This window comes from Eublepharis macularius, chromosome 16, assembly GCF_028583425.1.
Source record: "Eublepharis macularius isolate TG4126 chromosome 16, MPM_Emac_v1.0, whole genome shotgun sequence".
In the NCBI taxonomy this organism is placed as follows: domain Eukaryota; kingdom Metazoa; phylum Chordata; class Lepidosauria; order Squamata; family Eublepharidae; genus Eublepharis; species Eublepharis macularius.
The window spans coordinates 6,951,380-6,972,499 of NC_072805.1; the positions used below are offsets into that span (position 1 = coordinate 6,951,380).

Sequence of the window (21,120 nt, forward strand, 5' to 3'; positions counted from 1 at the left end):
AGGTAGGGGAGCGCCGAGAAGAAATCCCCCTGAGAGGGGGCTAGAGCTGGAAGAAGTTATGGAATATGATCCAACGGCGATGGCGGGAGGGGAGAATCCAGAAAGCCCCTCCTCGGGAAACGAAATGGATCTGTCGTGAAAGGACCCAAATGACAGATCAAACCTCAGTCAGTTCCAGTTCCGAACCGACCGTACGGGTCCATACTCTTCATACCAGTGACTTTAGTGAATTCTGACAAAAGGATGCACATCCGGGTACAAGCCCTTATTGATTCGGGCTGCTCTAGAGACATTATTGCACCAGCCTTGGTAAACGGACTAGTGCTCCCCGTCAAAGAATTAGACATACCGGTCATTTTCGAGCAAATGGATGGCACTAACATGAATCCAGTGACTACAGAAACCATGCCAGTCATCACAGGCATGGGGCAACATTGGGAAAAAAGATCTTTCGTTATTAGTGCCACCGCAAAGTACCCTTTGATCCTGGGAAGCCGGTGGTTATGCGATCATAACCCCTACATCAACTGGACAGAGGGAAGCATCACCTTCACCCATGAGTCATGCAAAAGTCATCGGTGGGATCAAAATTGGGGAAAAGATCCGACTACAACCGAACCGGCTCTCCTCTCCCAGGAAGAAGTCAACCTAATACCCAAACACTACAGGGCGTACACACAAGCCTTCACAGAAGAAGAAGCCAACTCGTTACCTCCTCACAGGAGAACAGACTGTGCTGTGGAAATTTTACCTGGCGCCTCGCTGCCCAAAGGCCGCCTATACCCTATGAGTCCCAACGAAAGAGAGGAGCTCCGCAAATTCATCGACCTCAACCTTCAAAGAGGATTTATCCGGCCAGCTAACAGTCCCCATGCAGCGCCAGTACTTTTTGTAAAAAAGAAAGATGGGGGCTTGAGATTATGCACGGACTTCCGAGGTCTTAATGCGGTCTCTTCCAGCAATGCCTACCCTATTCCGCTCATACGAGATCTACTCAACGTCGTGGCTCAAGGTAAGATCTTTACGAAATTAGATTTGAAAGATGCTTACTTTCACGTTCGTATTCGAGAGGGGGATGAATGGAAAACGGCCTTCAACACTTCACTCGGCCAATTCGAATACTTAGTTATGCCTTTCGGCCTGGCCGGAGCCCCCTCAGTTTTCATGTCCATGATTAATGAGGTACTGCATGAATTCCTCTACAAAGGTGTAGTGGTGTATCTGGATGATGTGTTAATTTATTCAGAAACTGAAGAGGAACACGTAGAACTGGTTAAAAAAGTCTTAACCACCCTCATGAATAACCAGTTACCTATTAAACTTTCCAAATGTGAATTTCACAAGACGGAACTCACTTACTTGGGCTATTGTATTTCCCGGGAGGGTTTGAAGATGGATCCAAGTAAAATACAAGCAGTACTACATTGGCAAACCCCCACAACCCGCAAGGAATTACAATCCTTCCTGGGCTTTGCCAACTTCTATAGAGAGTTTATTGCAAATTTCGCCCAAATCACACTCCCCCTAACTGAACTGTTGAAAACCAAAGATAAGGGGGACCAAGCCAAAAAACCAAGTGCGAAATTGGCTTGGACGGCGGAATGCCAAACGGCGTTCGATCACCTTAAAACGCAGTTTGTATCAGAGCCCGTTCTGCAACACCCCGACGAAAGTCGTCCGTTCATAGTACAGGTCGATGCCAGCGATACGGCAATTGGGGGTGTACTACTGCAGCGGGGGGTGGATGAAAAGCTCAAACCCTGCGCCTTCCTTTCCAGAAAGTTTTCAGAATCGGAAAGGAATTGGAATGTATGGGAGAAAGAAGCCTTTGCTGTAAAAGCGGCTCTCACTACCTGGAGACATTGGTTAGAAGGAGCCCGCCATCCGTTCGAAGTCTGGACGGATCATAAAAATTTAGAAGCCCTGCGCAGCCCTCGCAGACTAAACGCCAAACAATTGAGATGGGCGGAGTTTTTCTCTAAATTCGATTTCACTTTAAACTTCCTCCCTGGGAAAACCAACTTCTTGGCGGACGCTCTATCACGCATGCCCCAGCACAAAAGCAAAAGGGAGGAGACAATAGACACAGTCTTCTCGCCTACGCAATTAGGGGGCGTGGTGACAACACGCAGCCGCACCACCCGCTTTCCCCAACCTGACCAGGGATGGAGAGAAAAATTAAAAGCTGAAATGGAAAAGGAGGGGGAAGATGTGCCCAAAGACAAACTGCAACAATCCAATCAGGGGGAATGGCTCTGGGGAGATCGCTTCTACGTACCCAAAAGCTTAAGGAAAGAAGTGTTACAACGCTGTCACGATGCTCCCACAGCGGGACATTATGGGTACTTAAAAACACTTCATTTGGTACAGCGCCAATTTTGGTGGCCGGGCATGCGCAAGGACATTTCGCAATATGTAGCGTCTTGCCCCATCTGCCTCAGCGCCAAATCCCGAAAAGGAAAACCTCCGGGACTCCTACAACCCCTAGAAACGCCGAGCCGACCGTGGGCAATAATTTCCATGGACTTTATCACAGACTTGCCCCCCTCCAAGGGACATAATTGTATTTTAGTCGTGGTCAATTTATTCTCCAAGCAAGCCCATTTTATACCCTGTACTACTATTCCATCGGCTAGAAAACTAGCTGACATCTTTATAAAAAACATTGTAAAAATACATTCTTTTCCATCCAAGGTGATCTCGGATCGCGGCGGACAGTTCGTTGCCAACTTCTGGCGGGAGCTTTTACAACTACTGGGTATTGAACAAGGTCTGAGTTCAAGCCACCACCCAGAAACAGACGGACAGTCAGAAAAAACAAATCAGATATTAGAACAATTCCTACGCTGTTATATTAATTTCCAACAGGATAATTGGTTTGATTTGCTCCCCTTGGCAGAATTCTCGTATAATAACAGCGTGCACGCCTCTACGGGAGAAACTCCCTTCAAAATCGTCTATGGCTTCCACTTCAAGCCCTTCCCATTCGAGGCGCTTCCTCCCCCTACTACAGCCTCCAACGACGTCACCGAATGGTGGGGGGAAGCAGCTCAACAATGGACGCAGATTAAGAAACATCTCATCAAAGCCAAACAGGATTACAAAAAATACGCTGACCGCCACCGCGCGGCAGAATGGGAATTACAGCCGGGTGATCTGGTCTACCTCTCCACAAAGAATTTAAAAACAACCCAAACCAGCCGCAAGCTAGCATTGAAATTTTTAGGTCCGTTTCCTGTTCGCAAAGTAATCAACAAAGTGACTGTTGCTCTAAATCTGCCAAAGAATCTTCGTCATGTACATGATACCTTCCATGTAAGTTTGTTGAAAAAAGCCCCTCCTGCTAACCAATGGCACACCCGTGCACCTCCAATCCCCACTCTGATCGATGATCAAACCCACTATGAAGTGCAACAAATACTGGACTCTAAAATACAAAGGAACCAGTTATTTTATCTCATCAGGTGGAAGGACTTTGACTCTGGGTTTGATGAATGGGTGAACTCTGTACATGTTCATGCCCCTAGATTAGTTAAGGCGTTCCACTCCCGTTACCCACAGAAACCTGGAGGGGGGGCATCTTAGAGGGGGCAGAATGTCAGGTCCAGACTGCTTTCTTGTATGCCTTTGCTTAACTGACTCCATTTTAATCCTTTCAGTGTGTAAGTGCTCTCTTCCAGGTGCCAAGGTTCCCAGGCAGCTATCTCGCAGAAAAGGATTGTTTTGGCTACCGACGTTCCACCAAGAACCGGCCTTGGGAGCTTCTTGCTCTTCCGACTTCAAAGGGGTTGTTTTGAGAACTGTGGGGGGAGGTTGGGCCTGCTGTGATCTGTTACTCTGTATCTCATGCTTTGCTTGTCATTGGTAACAATGCACATGTACCATCCTGGACCTGTGTTCAGGCTCGTGGACTATAATGAACTAATTCTTCAGTAAAAGCCTTTTGGAAACAATGGACTGTTGTCTAATTGCAGGAGGTAGTCTGGAGTAAGAACGTTATCTAGCCACAAGTCTGACATTGGGACTTCTTTCATGATCTTAATTCTACTCCCCTCCTTTATTAGGGGTTTTTCAAAATGCCTCTTAAGTATCTCTTCCTTCATTCTCTTTGTCACTAATTGCACAATAATATCTCTTGGTAGCTTTCTCTGTTGTGCAAAAGCCGAGTTGATTCTGTACGCCAAGTCCATATTTGCTGTTATTTCATCTTGCTCTTTCCCTAGAAATTCTATCAATATTTCTGTCATCTGCTCTTGTGTGGTTTGAGTCTCAGATTCCTGAATGCAACGAAATCTTAACTCCTTTCCCTCGCCTTACACTCCATCATTGCCATTGTCTGAATCACTTGATTTTCATGTTTCATTTCTGCTTTTATATCATTTGTCTTTTGTTCTACCTGTTCCACTTTTTTAGTTGTCACTTGCAATTCTTCCTTTACTCCCTCTATCTTTTTTGCCAGTGCAGCTACAACTGTGCTTATTGGTTTTATTATTCCCTATATGGGATTGGACTGGTGATTATTCTAGACTTTCACCTTGCCGCGCTATCCTGCAATTTAATGTAATAGCTCATGTGAGCTCAAAAGTCTTTGTAGTATTTATATGAGCATTGATACAGATTACCACAGTTTGTATGAATTGTATTATTAATTGCTGTATGAATTTTTCTATTGTTTTGTTATTTATTGCACTTAGCACTTTGCACTTATGAACATTACAATTTGAATTTATATACATTTTCCTCCCAGTTGAGTCTTTTGTGCTAGTGCAGCTACATCTGCTTGAATAGCATCTCTTATCTCTTTAAAATCTTTTGCCAGCATTTCTTGCATCTTCTGTAACAACTCTTTGTGATTCTCTGCCACTTTTTCCCCCAGTCCTTCGATCGCTGCATCCACCGAGATTTGCCATTCCTTATCTGCTCCTTTTTTTCCAGCCATCGTGGGGCTCGGTTTCGAGCCTCCCCATGTGTCTGCCCTTTTCCTCAAATCCGTGTTGAATCGTTTAAACCTTGCCTTTTCTTAAAATTTCTTGAAAAAAGAAAAAAAAGTCTTTTTAAAGTCCAAAATGTCGGGCATTTTTTCTCTATGGTACCATTACAGCGCATCTATGGTTTCTGGCTTAGCTTCGTACCTTACTTAAGATGGCACACTTCCTGTTCCTGTTGCCTTCATAGCCTCCCAGTAGTATATTTGTTTTGCTTCCTTTTTCCATCAAGCCTCTTCCCTTTCACTTTACTGTCCTTGCTAGGAATCCAATTGTCTGCTCTGCTGTTAACTTCCCATCTCGCGATGTTTCTCCAGTCCCTTCTCCGCTTTCTCACGCTGGTTATCTCAATTCTAACTGCAGTAAGTGTAAACAATATTTTTTTCAGATTTTAGTCCTTATTTACTTCCCCAGCATCTTCAATTTTACTCTGCTTCTATTACTAAGCATCTCTTCTTTTCTATTCTGTCCATTACTTTATTTTCCCTTGGTCTTTTTGCTGCCGTTCCATTTTTAAAAGTCCGATAACGATCTTTACCTTTGCTGATTCTGTGGGTTGTCTGTGTTGTTTCCTTTGCTTAATCTTTGGTAAAAGCTGTTGCTGAAGCTTGATTCTGACGATCTTATGCCAGTTTAATGACTCCTGAGGCACTGCAGAGATAGAAGCTCGCCCTTCTCCGAGGGGACCTCAAGGTGATGGTGGGAGTCCTTAATTCAGAACCCCCTCCGTCACTGAGATCTCGCTCTCTCGGGGGTGCGTAGCGTTCAAGCCCAACTTCTCCCTGAAGTTGGGGTGGAAACGGGCATTGGGGCGCCTCGCTTTCCAAGAAAAACAGTGTCTTGGACAGCCCAAGTCTTAGGCTGCTTCAGACCGCCATAAATCCAAACCGGAAGTCAGCAATATTACTTCTTCAAGTGACGTCATTGTGCCAGGCAACGGCATGCTCCTGCACTTCACAGGGGCTAATTTTTACCCCCAACGGACTGAATTGTCCCTGTGCAAAGCGTGGGAGCAAGCCCACTGCTGGCACAATGATGTCACTTCCCGGAAGTGATGTCATCATGTTGGCACTGGAAGCATGAACACGGGATTTAGCCCCAAAGTAAGTACCAGGGCACCCCTCGCACTGGGAGGGTATAAAGACCTGGCAGCCTTATTTACACCAGAGGACATTTCTGAATCTGCGGATGCCTTTGGAATTCTGACAAACTCTGGTGGGCGCAGTCACAAAATGGCCACCTCAGGAGGTGGAGCCAACCACAAAATGTCAGGGAGCGAGGATATGCATAACTCTAAAAGGAACTCTTCAACATTTCAAGCAGAAGGTCTGTTTAATTGGGTATCTTTGAAAATGAACATACTGCTTTTAATTTTTTTTTGCATACACACAGCTTGCATACACACTCAGTAGAGTTCCTTGTGCTGTGCTATGCTGGCAGGTACTCCCAGAGCAAAATTCTTTAAAAACCTGTTCCAACCAATCAGATCTCCCACCAGAAGCCCTCCACCTGGCCCTGCTCGCTTTCTGGGCACCAGAAAAGATGTCAGTGGGTGCCATGGTGCCCATGGAAACCACATTGGGGAATCCTGGTTTAGACACAAGATACTGCAGAACACAGACGTGGATGAGGATCAATTATAATGGTCTCCCCCTCCCCCCTGGTTTTGTGACTGTTGTGGGGATTTTCCATCTGGCTTTGCCGACAGCCACAGCACAGAACTGGCCTCTGGACTCAGGAAGCCGAGTGGACAATGAATGCAACTCCTCAGGCCCTATGAATACTAGTGCAACAGTAGAGGAAACTCAGTTCTCATCCAGTGGTGCACCAGTTCAAGCTCATCTTGGGGTCTAATCTGTAGCAGCTGGGGTGGTGAAGAAATGTTACTTTTCCTCCATTGCTTCTGTACAGGGTTGTCCGGTGACATTGTTCCGAGTGCTGAGTGGCTCTTTTTACCTAGACCTCCAGAAGCCAATAACAGATGCCATGGAAGCACATTGCAACCAATTCACAAAACCATTTGCTAATAAAAACGCATAAAATACCTGATCTGACTGGGGAATTTACATTAATTTTCAGAAGTCCTGAATGTTTCTGAGGTTTCTGTTGGCCAGGCTTCTAAGAATATACTTCAGTTGGCGTGACATGAGAAGGTGTTCAGAATATCTGGAACTTTGAGGCCTACCATGTTCATCGGAGCCTTGATCTTTCTAGTTAAGATCTGCCTGGGTCTACTGATCTACTGACAAAGGGACTATGTACCCGTTGGTTCTCCTGATCCTCTCAGTGGCTTCTGATACCATTGATGATGATGTCTTTCTGGACCGCAAATGGGAATGGGTCTTAGCAGTGTTGCATTAACGTGGTTTGGTCCTTCCTGGAGTGTTTGTTTCACAAGGTGATACTATGTGGCTTCTCTTCTGCCCCTTAGCTGTTACCTTGTGGTATTCCACAAGGTTCCATCTTGTCACCCATACTATGGCCGTTTTCACACTGCTTACCAGCCACGGAATATCATGCCGAGCTCCCGGAATGACAGCAGTCATTTTGGGAGCTCGGTGCAATGTTCAGTGACCGGTAAGCAGTGTGAAAATGGCCTATTTGACATTTACATGAAACTACTGGGAGAGATCACTCAGGGTTACCATCAATATGCAGAACTATCTTTTCTTTCCAACAGAATCCAGGAAGGTGGTGGACTTATTTAGCCATGCCTGGAGGCAGTGAAGGACTGGATGAAAGTGTAAACTGAAGTTTAATCCAGATAAAATAGAAGTATCGTGGACTGAAGGTAAAAATAATCCAGGAATAGGTTCAGCCTATGTTGTATCTGGTTGCACTTTCCCTGAGAGAGCAAGTTCATAGTCTGAGAGTGCCCATGGATTCAACATTGGCCCTGCATAACCAGAAGATAAAGTTGGCGTAGCGTGGTTTTCCAGGCTTATGCTGGTCCATCAGATGTAGAGCCATTCCTGGAGAAAGTGCGCTCTGCCATAGTTGCACACAGAGCTTTTTTTTCTTGGTGGTGTGCAGAGTTTTGCAGCACTGGCACCACGTTTCACAGTACCAGCACCTCTTTTAGCTGGTGGGCTTAGGTCCCCAAAGAAGCAAACAACATGAGTACTAGCATGTCTGTCTTTAGGAAAAAATCACTGGTTACACATCTTGGTAATCTCCAGGCTGGACTACTGAAAAGCATTCTATGTGGCCTTTGAGACTTGAGCTGGTACAGAATGTAGTCATCAACATTATCAGTATGAGACTGCTACACAGAGCACATAATAGCAGGGCTCCGGAATATGTTTCTGGGCTCAATACAAAGAGCTAGTTCTGTCCTTTAAAACCATAGATGACTAGCGTCCAAAGTACCTAAAAGATTACCTTCATTCCTATATAGCTGCTTATATTCTGAGGTCACCAGAAGGGGCCCAGTTGCAGAAACTCACATGGACAGAGCTGTTTTAGGTACATGTCGGCCTTCTCTGCATGCAGGCCTTCTTGGCTGCCACACCAAATCTTTGGAACTCCACGAGTCAGGTCTGCTTAGGGTTGCCAGGTTCCGATACCCTATACCAACAAGGGAGACGCCCGACGCTCCCCTGATTGATGATCCTCTCGTATGTGTTTTCCTGGCTCCGATGTGACGTCATTGCAGGTGTGCCCCAACTGAAGGGTGAGAGCATCCTGTGGCCAGTGCCGTGACGACACTTCTGGGTGTTGGTTGTCACATCTGCGGCCTGGGGTGCCCTGCCAGTAGTGGCTTGAAACCTTCCACTTGTCACCAGCGGCTGGCGGGCAAGTGGGCAAATCGCCAGGGAGTTGCCTTCCTCTGGTGGGCACCTGGGGTCCCTAGGTCTGCTCCCCTCATTATGGGCCGCCTGATGACAGCTAAAACCATTTTTAGTTCTGAAGACCTTTAAAACTACACCTTTCCTCTGGTTTTAAATTGTGGCTTTCATTGTTGTCAACTTTCAAAAACATTTTGACTTTTGTTATTTTGTAATTATGGTCTTGTTATGCTGACTGCACGTTGACTCAAGCAGTTCTTCAAGTTGGAACAGTGGCATATAAATAGCCTAAATAAACTTCAGCTACAGTGAAACTCTTTCCCACAGAGCTAATTTATGTACACCAACCATCTCTTATGTTGGGAAAGTCAGTTATTTCAAAAGACAACAGCTGCCTACATTGAAAGGAACATCCCTTATATGTGGTGGTGTAAAGAAGCTCCTCCCCAACACTTCTGGGAGGGGCCAGCTGGGCCGTGTGGGAGGTGTAAAGAAGCCCCTCCCCAATGCTTTTGGGAGGAGCCAGCCCAAATCTGAGGCAAGGTGGTGTACTCACTTAGCTCATGCATAAACACAGGTCTCCATCTCCAATCTTTGCCAGGTGCTAGAATTCCCTAAATCAAAAGCTGGCAGCCTAAGAATTAGTGGCACTTCTGGTGGGGGAGGATCACATGTTTGAATGTGTGTTATGTGCCAACAAGTTGCCTCCGACCTATGGCGATCCTATGAATGAGAGACCTCCAGAATATCCTGTCATTAACAGACTTGCTCAGATCCTGCAAACGGGAAGACGTGGCTTCTTTTATTCAGTCAAGCCAGGCAGGGTCAGGGCAGGTCAGTACTGGGATGGGAGACTGCCTGGGAATACCAGGGGCTGTAGACTCCCCCCCCTTTCACCCTTCCCAGCTTGGTTGCTTTTGGACTTGTGAACAGGTTTCTGAGGCTGCAATGACAAAACGACCAAGATATATATCTATTTATCTAGTACATATGAGAAAAAGCCTGAAGAGCCTGGGACTTTTCAATCAAGGAAAAGATGGCTAAGGGGAGATACTGGAGAGGTTTATAAAATTAACCATGGGGTGAGGAAAGTGGAATGACAGGAGATTTTTCTCCCTCTCCAAATAATACTAGAACTCAGGGGCACACAATTGTTGGAAAGCAGGTCCAGGATGGACAAAAGGAAATTCTTTTTACTCAGTGAGGAATTGTGGGATTCGCTGCCACTGAGGGTTGTGATGGCCAAGAGCAGGGATGGCTTTGAGGGAGAGGGGGCAGATTCATGGAGGAGTCTCTGAATAGCAACCAGCCCTGGCGACTCAAGGGAACCTCTGTGTGGATACAGCAAACCTCTGAATATCAGCACTGGGAGGCAGGAGGAGGGCAGGGCTTTAGCCCCTCTGCCACGTGTATTTGGCCCTCCAGAGCAGCTGTATGAAATAGGACGCCGTGCGAGATCTGCTGCAGCAGGTTCTACCAATATTCTTCTTTCTGCCATACTTCCTCGAGGGAGATCAGAGAGGCATGTACAGTTCTCTCCTCTTCTCTGTTTTATCCTGCCAACCACCCCAAGCAATAGGTTAAGATGAGAGAGAACAACTGGGCCAAGGCCCCCCTGCAAATTTTGTATTTGACTAGGAACTTGAACTCACATCTTCCCCAACATGCTTGCCGCAGTCACAATGGGGATAACATTTAAATGGAAGATTGAGACACCACTCATCCCTCTTGATCCATTCTGGACCCAACCCTAGGCTATCTGGGTTATAAGCAAATCCAAAATGGATCTTTGTGGTGACTCTTTGATGCCTCTAGATGTTGGCACACAGTAATCATGTCTTGAAGGGCCATAGATCCAGAGGAGTTAGCTGTGTTAGTCTGTAATTGCAAGATAAGTAAAGAGTCCAGTAGCACCTTTAAGACTAACCAAATTTATTGTAGTGTAAGCTTTCGAGAGCCACAGCTCTCTTTGTAGATGCATCTTACTATCTTGAAGGGCTACACTCTGCAGATATCTGTGTGTGCTGTTGAGTCCACAGGTGGAATAGACCTCTTTAGATTGCTTCCCACTTCGTGCTCCTGACTTGGAGGAGTTTAGCTGGGTTGGCAGTGAAAGTGTCCCATGCACTGCAGGCTGGCCAGGTCTGGGCTCCTCTGGAGTAGGACCACCAGCTTAGCTGGCTGGACTTGGGAGTGCAGACTGAAGCAGGGCGCTGCAGGCCAGGAGTGCAGCACGTGGCTCGCGCTTAGTAGACTGGTTGGGCCAGCAAGGGAGCCTTCTCAAACCTCGGCCTAAATAGGCTGGGCGTTGATCCGAATCAGCTGCACTTGCCGGCAGGTGCTGAAGCTCTTGAGGCTGCGCTCTGGCCTCAAGATGCTGTGAAGAAGTTCCACTGTCAGCACTGGGCTCTGGATCTAGGGGAAGGTGCGCGTAGCCTCCTTTGGGCCACTGCAGCCTGGCCCCTGTGCTGCCACCGTTCCCACAGAGGGGAAGAGGGACCTGGGAAGCCGTGGGCCCAGGTTCATGTCCTGCCTGGCAGCAAGGTTGCCAGGTCCCCTTACCTTCCTGGTGGGAGATGGGGGGACCTGGCACTTACCGGGGGGGGCGCCATCTTCTCGTGAGTGTGCAAGGCACGCAAGTTCTCCCAGTGGGTGAGATGACGTCGCTCCCAGAAGTGGCGTTGCCGCACGCGGTGGGAGTGTGCCCTCTGGGCACTGGCCCAGGCGGTTTTTTGCCCTCTGGTCCTGGGCCTTCCCCCCCTGCTGGCTAGGTGAGTGGCGATGGGGGGCAGGGGCTGGGAGTGGGGGAGCTCCCGCCCCCACAGGGGGATTGGCAGCCTATCTGGCAAGGGCCTAGTGGCAAGGGCTCACTTGCAGGTCCTGGCAGGGTGGCCCCTGTCGCTGCTGCCAGCAGGTGCCTCCGCAGCAGCCGGCACCCCCGATCTTGCTGGCCCTCCTGGTTCCCTGGCTTTGGCTCCTCAAGCCGTCCCTCCCCGAGTCCTCCGAGTCCGGGTCACTGGGCTGGTCAGAGGCGGTCATGACAGAACAATATCCTAGTGATATCCTCATTTCCTGCAGGGAAGATTACAGGAAGATGCTTTCATGGATATTTGCATGTGTGGTACATTTAAGGAGGCTGAGAAATGTAGTTTCTCTTGTTTCCGGCATCCTCAGAAATAGGCCTCTTCCAAAAATGTCTGGCAAAATCTAGAACTTTGGGTGCTATTTCTCAATGTCTATTATGTATAATCTTACAGGCATGTGCCAAGGCCCATGCCCAGCATCTGCTCTCTTACTGGTGTGCATTAGGCTTGCCATTCCCCCTCCCCTCCCCTGCTACCCACCCCAATCCCTCTCACCTGGCTGGTGGGGGGGGGCGGGGGAGGCACGGGCGGAGGTGAGAAGCGTGTGCGTGCATCCTCACACTCCCCTGTTGTGCTGGCAACCAAGGAGCTGTGGGGTGTGCTGAAGAGTTGTTCAGTAAAAATTGCCTCCAAGTGGGCAATTTTTATTCAACTGGGCTTCAGTGTGCCCTGCAGCTCCTCCATCACAGTGGAAAATGCTGTCTGTTTTTGGCCCAATGGGTGAGCATGGGAGCTCATGCACAATGCACATGGAGGGGAGATAAGTACCTCACTGCCTCCCAGCCCCCTGCACCCACACTTTGGCTCCTGGGACCCCTGGCAGCCCTGATGTATATTTGTGTGGATGGATGGACAGATAGACGGATCTCAGCATGGACAGCTATGACTACTAAGAGGCACAGTTAAGCCAGGCGTGTGACCTAGAAGAGGGACCTGAATATATGCTCCCTCTCATATATATGCTGCTGCTGCTAAATGGGGTTGCCTATAATTTTGGAGTTGGATACCATGAAAATGCCGATGACACCCAGATCTGTATTTTGTTAACTAAGCCTCTATACATGTTCCAAGCCAGCGTTTGGATGCTCTGGTTAAGTGGATGTGGGAGAACAAGCTGAAGCTTTATGCAAACAAGATGGAACTGATGTTGGTGGGCAAAGCTGATGTTCTAGAGGAGATGGGTCTCCTTACCTTTGGCAGAGTTAGGTTATTGTTATCCAAGCATGCAAAACATCTTGGGTACTTTTAGAGCCTCAGCTGATCGCGCCATGCTGGACCACCCCACTGTAACCTCCCAATTGCAGACACGAAGCAGCTGCAGTGGCTGCTGAATTGTTCCCAGGCTCAATCCAAGATGTGCACTTCTTACCCTCATGACCTGGACCCACATATCTGAATGAAGAAGCGCCTCACCTTGTAGGAACTCATGTACCAGCTAAGATCCTTCTATGGGCTCTTTGAACCGTTCCATCTACAGGCCTGAATCGTTTGGCATCCCTGAGGAATGAAGTTTTTTTTCACTGCTCCCTTGCTCTGGAAAACTCTGCCAGAAGACTTTTGCAAAACCTCATCTTTACTGACATTCATCTGGAACCCCATTTCCCTCCAGACTGCAACAGAGGCCCCCAGTACTGAACACAACCTTCCCTCTCCCAGCAGAAATGTCTCCCAGTCTGAGCGGGAAAGAGTGGAGGCAGCAGAGGGTGGACAGAGAGTGAGAGGGCAGGGGCCTGCAGTCTTCCATTGGAAAGGCGGGGGGAAGCAGTAAACCCACATTATAAATGAAGAGCACTTGATTTTAAAAAAAACCTGGAAGCACATTTCACTTGTATCCCCCCAAAGATGTATTTTTGGATTACGAGGAAGAGAAGATACATTCATGCAGGAGTCACTAATCTGAGCAGGGCTGTAGTATTCATAAGGCTGACTTGGCTGAAGCCTAGGGGCCCTGCAGGGACTAGGGGGCCCTCAATTTTTTTTGTTGAGGCACTGTCACCTGCACCCTAGAGTTCCAATGGTTAAAGGCACCTTACACTCTGCACTGTAGCAATATGTGTACATATATATTTATCCATACACACACACAAACACACACACCCACACGCACCTCTCTCACTCTTGCTCTCTCTCTCTCTCTCTCTCTCTCTCTCTCTCTCTCCCCCCTCCCTTCTCTCTCTGAGCTACATACTGTGGTCTAGAGCCTACCCTACCAGGGTCAGGCTGTCAGCTGTAGTGAGGGTAAAGACAAGTGCTGGGGGCCTGAAAGTCTCGGGGCTCGGCCACGGGTTAACAGGGCCCTGGAGCTGAGTGAGCCTCCTGACTAGACTCACGCAAAGCGGTAGCAAGCAGCCTCACGTCTAGTCTGAGGTTGGGCTCACAACGGTCCTTTCCATAGCGCCAGGCAGGGGAGCCGCCCGAGAGGCAGGACAGGCAAGGTCCAGGACTTCACATTTCGGGGGTGGTCCGTGTTGGCTGGTGGCGCCCAGCTTTATCCCACAACGCCAGGGAGCGCGCAGGAAGGCGACTGGGCGGGCGAATGGGCGCGCTTCCAGCGGGTAGCAAGAGAGGCAGGTGGCTGCGGCAGGCAAGCAGGCAGGCGGCTCCCCGGGAGCCCTCCCAGCAGACGGGCAGGCCAGGCCGCTAGCTGGGGCCAGTTCTGGTCGACCAGCCTGGGTGCCCTTTGGCCAGTAGCCAAGGCGGCTCCAGCTCGCGGCCCGACGGAGAGGCCCCGGAGCGAGCGGGCGGGCGACCGGGCGCCCCTCGGCGGGGCCGGGCGAGGCCATCGCGGCCGGGCCACCTTTACGCGGGGCTGGGCGCGCCCAGGCCGGAGCGTGGTGAGGGGCGGCGCCGGCGCCGGAGCCAATGGCGCGCGGCCGCCATTTAAATCGACGGCCCGTGTCAATCATTTCCTCCCCGTCAGCCTCCCTTCAATCGCCATATTGGGCAACGGGGCAGGAGGCTCGGCTGGGCTCGGCTCCCTTCCTCGCCTTGTTTCCCCCGACCTTTAAAAACTCGCAAACGCCGCCCCAGCCAAGCCAAGCCCCGCCAGCCTCCGCGCAGCGCCCTGAGAGCGGCCGGGGCTGGCCAAGGCAGGCGCGCCTCGGCTCGGCTCGGCTCGGCTCGCTCGGGGCGGATCGGCCGCGAAGCAGCAGCAGCAGCAGCAGCAGCAGCGGCCGCAGCAGCGCAGCCGGGGAGCGCCGCTCGCTCTCCGTTCCTCCTCCGGCGGGGAGCCTTCAGCAGCGCCCGCGGGGCTCCGTCGTCTGCCTCTCCGGCGGTGGCTTATGAAAGGCGCGGGCGGCGGCGGCGGCGCTTTCTGCCTCGACTCCCGGTCCGAGCGCGCTCGGCTCCCGCGCCGCCTCTGCCCTCGGCCGGTTCGGCAGCCCAGCAGGCTGGGGGCGGCTCCGGCCATGTCCCACGTCCGCCTCTCGAATGGCAGCCCGACGCTGGAGCGGATGGAAGCCCGGCAGGCGGACTACCCCAAGCCCTCTGCCTGCCGGAACCTCTTCGGCCCGGTGGATCACGACGAGCTGGCCCGCGAGCTGGAGCGGCAGCACCGCGACCTGGCCGAAGCCAGCCGGAGGAAGTGGAACTTCGACTTCCAGCGCCACCAGCCCCTCGACGGCAGGTACGAGTGGCAAGCCGTGGCCCACGACGCCCTGCCTGACTTCTACACCCGGCCGCCGCGGCTCAGCGGAGCCCTAGCCAAGCCCGACGGCCGCCGCCGCTCGCAGGGACGCGCCCCGGAGGAGCCGCCGAGGAGCGCCGCGTCTGAAGCCCCGAGGGAGCCGGCAGCCCAGGGCGCCGGGTCCAGGAAGCGACCTGCCGCCGAACCCGACGGTAAAGCCCCTTCCCCTTGTTTTTCGCCTTCGCCCCCGCCGGCTCGCTTCTTGGCCACGGAGCCAACCGGCGCCCTGCGCCCGGCCGGGCTGGAGCCGGCCAGTTGGCCTCTTTGAGCGGCCGGCCAGAGGCCCCGGGAAGCCCCCGGAGCGCAGGGCTCGAAGGCCCGTGCAGGCCAGAGGTAGGCTGCTGCTGAACAGGAAGGCTCCGTTCCCTGGCCAAGTCTGCCCTTCGTCCCTGAGTCGCCCTGGAATGCCCGAAGTTAGCGGAGCGCCGTGATTTCGGAGGGATGCGCTGCTAGAAGCTCGGCGCTGCAGAGGCAGGATTGCGCCAGTGGCCGCGGGAACGCCACTTGCTTATGCCAAGAAAGGCGGCGGAAAGTCTTAGGGGGCTTTGCCGAAAGTTTCACACCCGTTGCGGATCGTGGCCCCGGGCTTCCCACTAACTCGCGATTTGAGCCGGGAGGGCCAAGCTCAGTGGGGCAGCGCCAGCCAAAGGGCGCCTGGGGCTCTGCTTGCGACGGGGGCTTCAGCCCAGGAAAAGCGTCGCTGGCAGAGCTGGCTTGGCCCCGCAGCGAGCGCGTCGGCCTTTGCAGCGCGCCCGGGCTCTTGTCTTGGGGCAGCGGGAGTGTTTTTCTCGGGGAAGGCGGAGGTTAGCAGCCGCTTGAGCTTGGGGAGAAACGCCTGCCGTACACGACGTAAATAAATAATCGAGCTGCTTACGCTAGGGATGCGACTAAGACTAGTGAGATTACTCTAGAGCAAGTGGTTTGAATTGCTCTTTAGATTAAGGGAACGGAGAGGGTGACGGCTGGCGGTCAAACTCCCTCTGGAGCCAGGTCAACTGACCTGTTCTCCCCCCCCCTTTCTCCCCTCTCTATCCATAATGATGTAAAGTTGAATTGGGGGGGGGGGGCAATGGGAGACCACCCATGGGCTGCCTGTCTTTCTGATGAGTTCTCTTCACTCCTAGCCTCCTATTGACCATAACACTTAGCAGCAAGGATAGTTTAAAATCTATTTTCCCCACTTCATTTTTTTAACTTCCCCCTTCCCAGATTCCTCTCATCAAAACAAAAGAGGCAACACAACAGAGGTAATTTCAGAAGATTCTCCCAGCAACTACTCAGTGGAACAAACGCCCAAGAAATCCAGCCCGAGACGGCATCAGACGTAGATTGTTTATCTGGTGGGTTCCCTTTCCTGCTCACATCTGGCCGAAAGTTGTGTCGCTGGCAGCAAAGGTGGGGGCCATTTCGGAAGGCCCTTGGCTGTCAGTGCCGGAGTGCTGAGAACGCTCCATGGGAATGAAGGTCTTCGGTAAACCTTTTTTCATTTGCATGTTGGTTTGCACTTGTTGTGCAGCCAGGAATTTCAGAACGGAGCTCGTGTGTATCTTGTTCTGCAATCTGAAACACACCTGTAGCCTGATCTACTCCCCCCGCACCCACCCACCCCATTGTTTCTGTGGGAGTTCAGCCTTATTTGAAAGCAAAGTTCCACAGCCAAGGTGGGTTTGGTGAACAGGATCGGGCTGCATGAATGTTTATTGCCGGTCACCATTAATAAGTGTACTAAAAATATCTGTTATATGATTGTGCTCCTTCCCAAGTCACAAAAAACAATTTTCTTAAGATTTAAGAGCCATTGGAAGACAGGCCCTGCTCTGCCAAGCCAACAGTCTTCTTTCCCTGCATATGTTCTCCTCTAGAGCAAGTAGGCCTCTGCAAAAGGTAGACATTGACTGCAGTCCTTAAACTACTGCTTAATGCTCAGTTCTGTTTACTTGGAAGTAGACCCACAAGTTCAGAGAATTTACTTCCTAATGACTTGTGTTTAGAACTGCAGCCTCCCTGGCTGCACCAATGTTAATGGGGCTGAGTGGTTTGTGGAGGGTGTAATAGCAACTGAAACCAGGCTGGCTTATTTTAAAGCTTGTTTGAAGATGTCAAACTCTGAATATTTTCTTGTTGCTTTGGTGATTCCAAACTGCATTTGAAGTAAAACTACAATTCAGGGCAGGAGTTGGGGAGGTATAGCACTGGGAGTTTTCCCTTGTTCTAAGAAAATTCCCAGACATGATTGGCAATTTGGTGGAAGAGACTAAGTTTGGATTTAGATATTTTGAACACCCAGGTCCTGGGAGGTCCTTCTGCTCACCCGAGCTTAAACTGAACTACTACTAACTGTTTACTTGTATGTTGGAAAAGGAAGTGAAAGCATTTCTGTAGACCAGCCCCATTAAAGAGGTGTGAGGCAGGCAGCCCCTGCCTAGTTGCTTTGTTTTTGATTCCTCCCCTACTCCCGGAACACAAGATGCCCTGCACTGTATTTCAGAGGGTGCCTCTGTCCAGCATAGCTGCATTCCACCTGCCCGGATGGGCCAGTGGGTCGGGGTGGCGGGGCACAGCCCTTCCCTCCCTTCCTCTGTTGCCAGACTGAGACTAGAAGTTCCTTGTGCCTTTTGCTGATGAAACTCAAGACCCAGATGGTGTTGTGTAAATAAATACATGACCTGAGAGGCTGGAGGCGGATCCTTCCCGAGTTTGGAGGTTTCTGAAGATCTGGAGTTTGGTTTCGTCTGGCCAGCTGAAGCCAACTCCATCTAGCAGCTCCTGGTGGAGGGGCAGTTTTGCTGCTGCTGCTGCTGCTGCTCCAGAGATGCGATCTCTCATTCTGCTGCCTGGGTGGACCAGCTGGGTGACCTGGGAGCTGATTGGGATTCTTCATCCTTTAATCTTGAACTGGACTATTGTGTTCCTTACTGACTTATGCTTTTCTTCCTTAATTGCAGAATTAAGAACATTCATTTCCTTGTTCTTTGGAGGCATTGGGTTTGTGAAGCAAGGACGATGCAAAGTTCATACATGAAAGAAAAAGAAAACATATCATTGATCCTCCATGGGATGGAGAACTCTTACAAGCACTGAAACAAATCACATCTAACACTAAAGCCAGGCACTCTTAAAAGATCTGCCTCTTAAAGCCTTGGATGTAGCATTTTGCAATTAGGAGTTTCCTTATTTGCTTCATTGTACTACCTGTGTATATAGTTTTTACTGTATGTAGCACATAAACCTCCTTCTGCTTCTCTCTCTCTCTCTTGGTTCTGGGAAGGTTTGGGAATGGTAAAAGGTAATGGGTTTGAAATGGGCTTCCCAAATCCAGCAAGCAGAGGATTTGTATGGAGAGAAGCAGCCTGCATTTTTAAGGCTTCTTAAGGATGTATTGTCACTTTCTCAAAGGAGTCCAGAACCTTTAAAAACAAAATATCAAGAGTGTTAACATGGGCTACAGCAGAACAAGAGGCTCTGCTGATGAAATTTCTACTTGTTAAGGGCACATTCCTGCAGCGAATTTCCTGCACCCCCCACCCCCACCCCCCGAAATGAATGTGAGTGTGAAAGAGCGCACTGGTTGGTGGCAAGAGGAGAACATTGTAGGGGATCGTGTCCTAAACTTGTAAGCAGGAACTCTTGTTTCCATTATGTAGCAGAATGAAGGGCTTTTTCTGGGGCCCTTTAAAAGGCCTTACTTAATGTGTTTGCTATCTATAATACTTTACATAATTTCAAAAATAATTTAAAATTCATGATTGGAATGGAGAGGAAATTAAGAGAACCCCAAACTTCATTTTCCTTCCTCTTGCTCACTTCTCTGATATCCACAGGTGGGTAAACAAAAAAAATTACTACATCTTTAAACAGTATTTTTAAATTTCTTGTATGTTTAAAAAAATTAATTTTTGAAATGTACCTGTGTACATAACTTTGTAAAGACACTGAGAAAATTATACTAACTTATTTATGTTAAAAGATTTTTTAAAAATCTAGAATAAGATATTTTTCCCATAAAGCCAAAGTGGCAGTGTGTTTTTTTTAAAAAAATGCATTTGTAAATGCTCTATTTGGTAGGGTTTTGTTTTAGTTTTCGTTTGGAGGAGGGGATTTGTTAATATGGCTGTCCTTAAGTGATTGCAGACTGAGCCAAGTTTAATATTTTTTTATAATGTGTGAAAACAGTTGCCAATTGATATTGTTTTACATCAAGCAATCAATAAAGAAAACTGCCATATATAAATATATATATATATATAATGACACTGCAGTTGCGTGTTTCATAAATCCTGGAACTGGGGTGGGGGGAGTCTGTCCGCCTCCCAGATACATACATCAAGTCTTCCTCTTTTTCCTTCTCCTGCACAACAGGAAAATCTGTTTGCCTATTTGCTTTCTCTTCCTGAGAGAGGGACTGTTGAAAAGCTGAGAGAAAGGGTAGAATACGTTTGGGGAGCTTGCAACTTTTTACCTGGGAAAGAGACCCCCAACCGCACCTTGCCCCCTAGAAATGTATGAAGGAAACAGAACTGATTTAAAGTCCTCAGCAGTCACTACATCAAGCCACACCCTCATTGGAGATCCATTGGTGCCCACTTAGCAAATGGCCCAGTTCTCTCAAAAGGAAAGCACACATGCCCTGCTTAACATGCCTAGAAGAATCAAAGTTAAGGATAAATGTGAGGCTCAAAATAAGCAACAGTTGCAATTTACTCCAGATACTTCTCTAGCAGGAATAGACGACTCTTACTTAAATTTCCAGACCCAATTCAATTTGCTGGTGTTCACCTTTAAAACCCTGTGTGCATACCTTAATTACCACCTCGCCTAGGAACCTACCCACCCAGTCCAGTCATCTTTACAGGCTCTGCTTGGGGTGGCTCCACTATCTGAATGGCAACCTGATGGGTCTTCGTGCTGGTGGCACCAAAACTAGAGGATCTCCTCTGGAGGGATATTCCTCTGTCCCCTTCAGTCATCTGCCAGAAGGGGAGGACTTTTCTGGTTTGCTTGGTGGTCCCTCGCTGATTCTCATAGGCCCTCCCAGTTTTTACGCCCTGTTTTATTTTTATTGTTATTTATTTATACTTGTTTTAATGTTTTTATTGTTTGCTGACTTGGGGATCCTAAGCTCGGTGGCTTTAAAATGTTTTAAATAATGACAGGACACTGTATTGGCACCACTGTCTGTGTGCTTCAATGGTGCATGTTATTGAAAAGGCTGCATTTCCCCACAACGTAAACTGAAGTGGCAATGCATTCTGCTTCTGGATCTATTTATTTACTTACTTACTTCATTTATTCCCTGCCTTTCTCCCTGCTGGGGATCTCAAGCCTTTCACCTTGTTTTTCTCCATTATTGAGAGCCAACAGGTGATAAAGTGTGCCATTCAAAACGGACATGGTTGAGGCATGGATAAACCTGCCCCCTTTCATCCTAAAATACTAGATTTAAAAGAAAAAAGTTATAAATTCATATCAAATATATTAAAATATTAAATTACATTGAAATGGCTCTGGTGGCTTTTGTTGATGATCTCCATCTGAATGTAGATAAAGGCCGTGCTTCTTTGTTACTCTTCTTGGCTCTATCGGCATCCTTCAATACAGTAGACCGTGTCATCTAGCTGAGGCATTTGGAGGCAGAAGTGAGTATCAAGAGATAAGCCTTGAACTGATTTAAATTATTTCAGACTCAAAGGGTTGCTGTTGGAGACTAGTTATCTCCAGAGCAGAAATTATCTTGCAAGGTTACACAGGGTGCAGTCTTATCCCCCATGTCGTTCAACCTCTATGTAAAGCTTTTAAGA

General features: G+C 49.1%; 1 protein-coding gene across 1 annotated transcript; it reads left to right on the plus strand.

The window, feature by feature from the left end:
• Positions 1 to 14,802: 14,802 nt before the first annotated feature.
• On the plus strand, positions 14,803 to 20,815 carry CDKN1B (cyclin dependent kinase inhibitor 1B). Its single transcript, XM_055000750.1, has 3 exons — positions 14,803 to 15,474; positions 16,532 to 16,662; positions 18,268 to 20,815. Exons 1-2 carry the CDS (start codon positions 14,919 to 14,921, stop codon positions 16,648 to 16,650), a joined length of 675 nt encoding a protein of 224 aa, XP_054856725.1. The 5' UTR covers positions 14,803 to 14,918; the 3' UTR covers positions 16,651 to 16,662; positions 18,268 to 20,815.
• Positions 20,816 to 21,120: the final 305 nt, after the last annotated feature.